Genomic DNA, 10,183 nt, shown 5'->3' on the forward strand with positions numbered 1-10,183 from the left:
CCCACACACACACACACCTATATATGTATATACAGTATATATGTGTATGTATATATATATATATATATATATATATATATATATATATATATATATATATATATATATATATATATATATATATATATATATATATATATATATATATATATATATACACAGTATATATATTTCAAAATGACAATTATTCATATTTCAATGCCGTTCGGTGTAATGGAAAATAATTGTACGTCGAAGTGAGTTAAGCGTCCAAGAGTAATATTAAAAAAATATATATATATTCCATTAAAAATACATATTTTTGAGCTAAGGTTTAAATGTACACCATCTTTGAGAATTAAGCAAAATATATGAAAAGTTTGTGATTAAATGAGAGTCAACTGGAGATGCTAAATATTTATATTTTATTGAACACATATTAAGGAAAATTTCAGCCTTTTATAGAAAGAACATTGAAATTTCAAAGCTGCCGGAGCGACTCCTGAGTCAGTTTAAACAAGAATTAAAATACCTATATAATTGCAGGTGTTCCAGCAGAGATAAAAATATACTGGATTACCACCTGCAATAGTCGTTTGTGCAAGGTTCTCTATGGTGAAATGTCTAAACAAAAATACCCTATAACATAAAATAATAATGTAATATACAAAGGGCAATAAATTTTTTTCGGTTGAAATTACCATAAAAAGTATCAGCACTACTGTCAAAGTAAATTATGTAAGCAAAAGTATTTTGATATTACATGGACATAGCTCATCGTTTTTAATTACCTGAGCACTCGCAAATATAACTCGTCAAAACAAGGCGTAATAATAATATACATGACAGCTGCCCGACATTCATGTACAATGAGGTCCACCAGAAAAACGAAGAACATGATGAAATAAGGCAGTGGGATTCTCATTAGTAAACACATGTGCATTTTATGAACAGCTGAAATATAACCACTATAAGTTCAAAGTTTGCTTGTAACTTTGACTGGATTAGGAGTGTTATACATCTCGTCAATAACATCTTTATATTTTTCTACAACGTTGGACCTTACTAACTTGAGGGTACTGGTCAGTTCTCCACCCTGAGCGGAAAAGTCAGCTGGTAAGACAGTCCACCGCTGGATTCTCTGGGCGTTTGATATGGCGTGGAAGTCGTTGTACCTGTGGGAATTCCGGAATGAGAATCTTGAATTCAATAATAACCACTGAGATAAGTTTATTAAAGTTTACAGGAAAGGTCTGCAAATAGTAAGATCTATTCCTGTCCAAGAACTCGTAAAACTGAGAGCCAAATTCCCTTCGAGAAATTTAATTTTTGGAAAGCTCAAGATTAAGTCTGAGGTTCCTGAAAAGTCGCCAAACATGATTTAATTTCGAGTTTCGCGTTTTACGTAGCATTTGTGTACGTTATTCACTGATATATGTTAGCAAATGTTCAGATATTATGTTTAAATTACTCGAACACTGAAAGCATTAGTTGTTAAATAATCGAAATGCACCCATTTCAGAGGAAATTTCATACATGAACGTGTGTGGCTTCAGAAACATTAAGGTAATATTATTTCACTGCTAACTCTTCATTCATTTGCGTTGTTCACAAACTACTGATACATTTCCCAAGCCTGTATTTTGCTGTCCCAGACTCAACAGTAACAAGTACACCACTATCTTTTGACTGGAAATGAAACAGTGCTTTACCTGTCAATGCCCTGTTGTATTGCAGAAGCGAGAGGTCCCCCTGGATTGGCCTTTATCTCTGCCACGGCCTCAGCCACAGTCTTCGCCTGAGATCCTATTTCCCTCAGAAGGAACCGGCAACTTTCCGTCAGGTTTTGGAGCGGTTCTCCTGTGTCCGGATTCATTTCAGCAGTCAAGGTGAGCAATATGGTCAGGTACCTGGAAAATGAAAGTGGTATTAACTAGACTTGAGGTGATATTCTGGAATGTTGTAGTACTCAATTCTGGCTTGAGAAGGTTCAGAATTCCGCGCCAGACTGGAATCAATTCTTCAATCATTTCCTTTTCCAAAGTTAGGTGTTTTTATTTTATTTTGTTAGGAAACCAGAACATCCAGAGTTCGTTCTTTGACGGGTGAATTTACATAGTTATAATGAGTGTAACTATCTCTCTCTCTCTCTCTCTCTCTCTCTCTCTCTCTCTCTCTCTCTCTCTCTCTCTCTCTCTCTATATATATATATATATATATATATATATATATATATATATATATATATATATATATATATATATATATATATATATATATATATATATATATATATATATATATATATATATATATATATATATATATATATATATATATATATATATATATATACATAGTAAATAAGGAATCCGTAATCGTTTCTGGGAACGATAATAGTAAATAAGGAATCCGACTTTCAAAGTTTTGAACGTTCTTATTTTACCAGATCAGTATCCAACGTCAGACAGAAGAGAAGCGATCTCATCCTTGAGAAACAATAACAGTTACAATTCTAAGAACTTGTTCCCAAGAGAAATATTAAGGCACTGCAAATTAACGCCCATTCCCGTTGGCCTGTAAGTCCCATCACGTTAACTAGGCTATAAACAGTATTGTATTCCATGGGTTGCTTGGGAGATACCATCATTGCTTACACTGCGTAATAACAAACGAGTAAAAATGCAATCGTGTCCTCTGTACAGCTTATAATGCTGTATGAAACTCTTAGCCACGACCCATGAAATTCTCAACCGCGGCCCATGAAACTTTCAGCCACGGCCTAGTGGTGGTCTGTGTTGTTGGCACCTAAAGCGGTGCCAGACCCACGATCATGGCTAAACTTTAACCTTAAATAGCATAAAAACCACAGAGGCTAGAGGGCTGCAATTTGGTATGTTTGATGATTGGAGGGTGGATGATAAACATACCAATTTACAGCCCTCTAGCCTCAGTAGTTTTAAGATTTGAGGGCGGACAGAAAAAGTGCGGACGAACAGACAAATAGCCATCTCAATAATTTTCTTTTACAGAGAACTAAAACACGATATAAGGGCGGAATAAATTCTCGGCTTTGGACTTGCTTAGGCTTAGGTGAAGAAGGTGAATATGAGTTCATTATGAAATGTATATGCGTTAACTTTGGTTGAATCTGAAACTGACTGGAAGGAATAAAAATTTAGGCCAAAGGCCAAGCGCTAGGACCTGTGTGGTCATTCAGCGCTGAAAATGATGTTTAAACAACCGTTAGGAGAGGGTGAAAAATACGACGGAAGAAAGAGAACATAAACGGAAGTATAGTAAAAGCAATGAACGGGGCTGCAGCTAGGGGCCGAAGGGACGCTGCATAGAATCTTAAGTAATGCCTACTGTGCACCGTGTGAGGTGCACTGACGGCAGTAACATCACAGTTGATGCAGAAACACGAACAAGTTGATGGACTACTCTCCAGCTTCCGTAAAAAGTTATGAAAAGGATTTGTAACCCGAATGAACATGTTAAAAATTTCTTTCTCTTACTGATTCTAATACAATCTCCCCCTGCCCGCCCCCCACCAAAGAGGAACTCAAACCAGCAAAGGAACACGCTCATAACCTAGAGAAAATAAGCTAACTTACTTTCTCTTATCCCCGACAGCCATAGCGGAACTGAGGAATGGAATTTCCCTCTTGACGTGTTCCTCAATGAGCTTCGGCGGGATGTTTTCGCCTCCCGCGGTGATGATGATTTCCTTGATACGTCCTGTTATGTATAAAAAGCCATCTTCGTCCAGTCGTCCTAAATCACCGGTGTGAAGGCAGCCATCATCCTCTATCTGTGATGAGTAAAAGAGTTGTGCCGTCAGAAGGTGTAATATATAATTGTACAATGGTGTTAGATGATTGTTAACACGCAAATTATCTCCGTGATTCACAGAACTCAGTTTCTTTATTTGTGGCTTTCATTTCCGTTTGCAGATCACTTAGCTACTTTGTAATTATCGTTACCTCGTTCTGATACCCCGGACGTGAGTTCGAGTCTCGGCCGGGCATCAGAATACCTTCATTTCTTTCTTCGTTTGCACCTAGGCTTAGTAGTGACAAGCGTTTCCGAAGTGAGAAGACATCGAGAAGTTAAGATGGCTTTGTGGCTATTAAAAATTACGTATATCTGGTAAAAAGTGACTGGTGGATTCTGAATATACATCTTGCTAAATTCGTAAAAACGAGCACTGGAGGACTTACAGCTTCGTTAGTTTTATCTGGCATCCGTAAATAGCCCATGGAAATGCATCGTCCTTTGTAGGTGATTTCACCTTCGCCAGGCTTGGCCAAAGGGTGAGGTTTCAACTCCATGGTTGCTTGTCGCATTGGCTGCAAGAAACATAACATTACATTACAGCACATAACATTACATCACACTGCATGGCATAGAGTAATTTCGTTTTAGAATCGAATTGAATATAGAATTTAGGCCGATGGCTGCACTGGGACCTATGAGGTCATTCAGCGCTGAAACGGAAATTGATATTAAAAGGTTTGAAAGGTGTAACAAGAAGAAAACCTCGCAGTTGCAATATGAATCGATTGTTAGGAGAAGGTGGTAAGTAAGATGGAAGAAAAAATATGAAAGGAGGTACAGTAAAAGGAACGAAAGGGGTTGCAGCTAGGGGCAGAAGACACGCTGCAAAGAACCTTATGTAATGCCTACAGTGCACCGCATGAGGTGCACTGACGGCACTAACCCCCTAGGGGTAATTTCGTTTTAGTTTTGTACCCTGTTGAATGAGACAGCCAAATAAAATAAATACATTTATTTATTAATATTCATTCATGAGACACTCATTTCCAGATTCCAAACTTTATGTCGAAATTGAATTACTATAGAGCCATCAGAAATAATCTTTAAATAGGAGTGGTGGGATCGGAAAAAAGATAAAAATTATATTGCAAGATAGACAGATTTCGCTCTTATCGATTCCTGGTTGCTAAAACGGAAACCTCCTTATGTAATTATTATTATTATTATTATTATTATTATTATTATTATTATTATTATTATTATTATTATTATTATTATTTAGAAGATGAGCCCTATTCATATGGAACAAGGCCACAGGGGTCATTTACTTGAAATTCAAGCTTCCAAAGAACATGGTGTTCATTAGAAAGGAGTAACAGAAGGTATTGGGAAATAAAGAAAGAAGTGATCACTTATTAAAATAGAAAAAAAAATAAATTAACAAATTAATAAACCAATAAGGAAAATGTAAGCAAATTATTATAATACAAGAATTGTATCAGGGTAGTAATGCACTGCATCGTCACTTGAACTTCTGAAGTTCCAATTTCACGAGAGAGAGAGAGAGAGAGAGAGAGAGAGAGAGAGAGAGAGAGAGAGAGAGAGAGAGAGAGAGAGAGTTGATGTACATTACCTTTCCTATGCTTCCTAACTTGTATCGTCCTGGGGCGAGCTCATTCAAACCTCCCGTGCTTAAACTTTCCGACGTGGAACATCCTTCACAGATGGGTATGCCAACACTCATAAAATAATTAAGTATATCCTTGGCTATAGGAGCAGTTCCTGAAATTCAGACAACCTCATTGTTTCTATATATTTCTTACTGGATTTACATTTCCAAGTTTGGACATCCTAAAATCCCTTTTTAGGAGGTGCCAAACTTGGCTAAGTTTCTGAAACAAAAGTAAACAAACAGATCAGACCAGAAGTGATCTCTTCTTTGGAAGTAAACTGATAGGATGCAGTGAGAAGTTTCTCATAGGTTTTTATATCGTCATGATCTTCGCCATTTTCAAGGATGACGACAATACAGTTTATATTACAGCATTAATCTTGAGGAATTCAGTATTATCATTTAATTACATTACCTCTGTTTCAGCTTAGGATATTATAGTCTACGTCACTATGTTGCATGATTAACCAAAATACAGACACACCTTTTAATATCATTATTATTCATGTTTTGTAGCATATAATATCTGCATTAGCAGCACTTATCTAGCAAATGAGTTATGTCAACTATTACTATAATGACCTTTTCAAAGGGACAGATGGTAGGTGAAAGCTGTTCAGTATTCATGACATCACTGGTATTTTTCTGAGAGAAATATACCCTAGACTTTTCTTATATAATTACGAAAATGACAAAACAAAATACAAAGAATAGGTTATTAGTCTTTTATCCTAACGCAGCAGTACAAGATCACAACGAAGGTAGGATTGCATAACTAAAAAGGTGGTCAGATGCACGTACAGCTTATAGATGGGAAATTGGTCAAATTCCTGTCGACCGTGTACCAGTGAGCTCATGCTGATTGGCTAGGGGGTTACTATGAAGATCTGTTTTAATGGATGCAGTGGTCAACTAAGCTATAGCCTGGTTGACAGTCTCAGAGATTGGTCTAAGAGCTTGGGGGGGTATGTGGGGTCTGACTGAGCAGTTCTTGGGATGTCTCACTTGTAGGGGATGGTCAGAATTTGAGGAAGTATCGTCGGTAGGTGTAGCTGATCGTACAGGAGGCTTTGTAACGGTGGTGTGAAGGAGGGACATATCCTGTGTGATACTGAGGTAGGGCCTGACTTTTAGTATCTTGTTGCCGCAGGGATTCACAAATGGCTGCCATTTTAGGCACTTCTTGTAGTATCCGAACCAGTCATAAGGCCCAGCCAAGGAAGGCTGGTGTTCTGTATATCTTCATAGTTCCTTTGCATGGTACCTTCTTGAATGGCAGCCACTCTAATAAGATTGCTGGTCCGCCACTGAGGTCATTGCATATGTGTAAGGCGGGGCTTTCCCTTACCAGGGTACTTTACCAATTCAAGATCTCCAAATAAATCAAGAGGTTAATGGTCTGGTGACCTTTGGATTATGTGAAGTGTCTTGCTATGATATTGCAAAAGATGCAGTCACTCGCAAAATATCTAGAACTGAAGTGGGCCCTGCAGAAAATCTGGATTAGGGATGTCTCGTCTTGGAAGGCCAGTGAAGTACACCACTGACCAACCACTGGACTAAAGTCCAAAAGGACATAACACAGGAAACTGCATGCTATTTGGGTATAATACGGAAACTGCGTGTTTTGTATGTATGGCGTCTTTTACCTATTCGTTACCTTTATACTTTAAAAGATAATTTTCGTACGTATCTATCCATTATTTAGGCATAGCTGTACTAATTGTGTTCGGTTCATGCATTTACGTTAAGAATGTCACAATTCCTTACTTATATTTCCCATAAGTATTCGGAGGTCACAAGTGGGGACTAACTGGCGTAGATTGAGAAGGTCTTAACTCAGGATCAGTAGGCCTATCTGCTTATTCTGTCACACTGATAGTGGAAAATACCGGTAGGAGAACATACCTGTCACAAAAACATCGCACCGATTTAGACCTAGTGCGGCCCTGACTTTGTCTATGTACAGTTTCTTGGCGGATGCATAGGACATCCTCTCGCTTGCGGACAAAGATCTGTAACAAAGAAAGGTTCCATTATTGTCTTTGTTTGAGACTGGTAATGGAGACGAAAATTCAAAATGACCAGTTTTAGGGTAAGGAAGATGAGGATAATCTGTCAAAATGAGTAATTATAACTGTTTTCTTTGTCTATTTTTATGAAATTAAAATTTTTTGCGCATGTAATGAGAAGAGATGGCCGAATGACCATGATTAGATAAGTTTAATATTTTTTCATAATAGTTACTCATACATACATAATTAATGAGATAGATATTACAACAATTTAATTAAACCAGTGGAGGTACCATCTGATTTTGAATGCATATACTGGCGCCATAACAACGCTGGCCATTACCATGAGGTTAGGACAGGGAACTGCAGTTGTGATAGAGGAGAGAGAGAGAGAGAGAGAGAGAGAGAGAGAGAGAGAGAGAGAGAGAGAGAGAGAGAGAGAGAGAGAGAGAGAGAGAGAAGCTTTGCAAACAGACCTAAATTTAGAGGAGCATATCTTATGACTTTGGGTCCACCCCTGGACAAGTACTTTTGTCCAGGTAATGAATACTAACTTCTGCTTTCTCTCTCTCTTTCTCTCTTGCTACCTGTTCTCTAGTACTGTAAAGTAACATTGAGCGAATAGCGTCTGCATACACTTATGATGAAGTTATAGGTAAGACAACACCACCTAGGAATTCTCTCATGTCTCAGGATACTCTACAGTAGGTATCAGCCTACCACCCACCTCTACTCTTCCAACATTCCCTCAGTCCTTAGTCTCTTCCTGCTTAGCTGTCTATCTTTTACACTTCTTATTTAACAGATGTTTATTTAACAGATGTTTTGGGTCAGTCAAGTTAGGCTATTTCAGAGAGAAGGCAATCTGCTTAAGTCATCAACATAACAAACCTTCCTGACAGAAGAGCTGTGTAGTAGTTAAGGCCCTGAGACTTGGCCCACTTTGCCACAGACCTCTTGGCGATTCCCTCATTAACTTCAATGTCCTGCAACTTTTCATACATTTTTTCCCATACTCTTGGTACTCCCATGAATAGTGTTGGCTGTACCTGTTGGGAAAATTGACAATGATGTACTTAGCTGCAAAACAGCTGGCACTCTACTCCTGCAATTCAGAAGGAAGAAAGTTATCTCTTTTTGTATGTTGCAGTGTTCTAAAAATATGCGTCTATGAAGGATCTTTTTACCTTAATATTAAACCTCATTTAATTTCTTCTCTCGACTATGTTGGGATACTACCATTACCCATATTCATTGAAGGCTATATCTCAAATCGAGCCTCAGCGTCAGTGAGATACGGAAAATGAAATCGGTCCAATCTAGGTTATTTTGGAAATCATGGAGCTGAGGACTGGATGAATTAGTTCAGTGAATCTGAAGGTTTATTGTAACAGTGAAATCTAAACACTGTAACCCTATTCCGGACCCATAACACAAAGAGACAAAAATTACCTCCACAAGGGTTTTTCCGAGCGATCCTTTCAGTGCATCAGGCTGAGCAAAGTAAATTGTTGCAGCAGAGTAAACACCAATATACAAATCCAGCAACAGACCAGCAATATGGCTGAATGGAAGGTAAGAGACAATGACTCTCGTATCCATTTTATGAGTGAACAAAAGGTGAAATTCTTTTGTAGTCCAAGTCATGTTGTCTTGAGAACACATGACACCTTTTGGAGGTCCAGTCGTACCTATGAGGAACCATCTGTCATTTCCTAGTACCATGTACAAAACTGCGAGTTCACAATGTTTAAAATACTAGTGTACAATGCGTTATAATATCGAAATCCAAGAAAATGATTCAGAGTGTTGCAATAAGTAAATCACAGGAAAAGTCATGTGAAAGCCAACCTGAAGTGTAAATCAAAGTGCAGCATTGGTTGATAGCTTGCAAAGACAGACGTTCTTCAAGTGCGTTGTCTTTCTCTGCTAGACCGATTGCAACTAACTCTGCCCACGACAGCACTCCTGGTGCACCAGGAACTCCTAACCATTGCACGATAGCCTTAAAGGGAAGAAAACTTGTTCAGTTAATAGGACTAAGATTAGACAAGGAAAAATTACATCCATGCAGTCCTGATTTAAAAACGAAAATCTTTTAAGTGTATCATGAAAATCAATAATGATGCAATTTCTATACCACAAGGAAACTTATAATGTTTATTAAACCAATATATATATGTATATATATGTACAGTATATATATGTATATGTATTGGTCTAATAACCGTTATAAGTTTCCTTGTGGTGCAGGAATTGCATCATTATCGATTTTCCTGATATACTTAAAAGATTTCGTTTTTAAATCAGGATTGCATCTCTCAGATTGTTTAAAATACGAGAGAAGCAATTTTGCTTCTGGAATGAAGAGTAAAAACGTAACGAAAGCAAAGGGAGATGAAGAACACAGGAACAAAAGACATTACTCGCCTTTATATCCGGCAAATCTTTTTTCACTGCCAAGAATTTATTCAAAGCCACTTCGTTCTCGACGATGATAATCTGCGCCCTGCTGTTCTCGGCAATGTGTCTGCACGCTTCGGGCAAGTTGCTGGGATACACTCCTGCCACAAGGCCTCCGGCAAAAACGACACCTGTAATAGGTCTTGTATCAGTATTTAAAATAAGAAATTATATTTAAATATAATTTATATACATATATAAATATATATATATGATATTTATATATATATATATTCATATATATATATATATTTACATATTATATATCTGTATA

At 37.4% G+C, this 10,183-nt stretch overlaps 1 protein-coding gene across 2 annotated transcripts in view; it reads right to left on the reverse strand.

Moving 5' to 3' along the window:
* Positions 1–381: 381 nt before the first annotated feature.
* The window catches only part of LOC136849190 (long-chain-fatty-acid--CoA ligase ACSBG2-like), an 18,531-nt gene continuing 8,729 nt past the window's right edge, over positions 382–10,183 (reverse strand). For both annotated transcript variants that reach the window (XM_067122317.1, XM_067122316.1), the window contains exons 5-14: positions 9,877–10,040; positions 9,298–9,451; positions 8,899–9,137; positions 8,338–8,495; positions 7,340–7,446; positions 5,393–5,541; positions 4,203–4,331; positions 3,597–3,793; positions 1,692–1,889; positions 382–1,154 (exon numbers count right to left, since the gene is read on the reverse strand). In XM_067122317.1, the coding sequence (XP_066978418.1) occupies positions 956–1,154; positions 1,692–1,889; positions 3,597–3,793; positions 4,203–4,331; positions 5,393–5,541; positions 7,340–7,446; positions 8,338–8,495; positions 8,899–9,137; positions 9,298–9,451; positions 9,877–10,040 (1,694 nt within the window). In that variant the 3' untranslated portion in view covers positions 382–955. The remainder of the gene's footprint in view (positions 1,155–1,691; positions 1,890–3,596; positions 3,794–4,202; positions 4,332–5,392; positions 5,542–7,339; positions 7,447–8,337; positions 8,496–8,898; positions 9,138–9,297; positions 9,452–9,876; positions 10,041–10,183) is intronic.

This window comes from Macrobrachium rosenbergii, chromosome 20 (genome assembly GCF_040412425.1).
Source record: "Macrobrachium rosenbergii isolate ZJJX-2024 chromosome 20, ASM4041242v1, whole genome shotgun sequence".
NCBI classification, from domain to species: Eukaryota; Metazoa; Arthropoda; class Malacostraca; order Decapoda; family Palaemonidae; genus Macrobrachium; species Macrobrachium rosenbergii.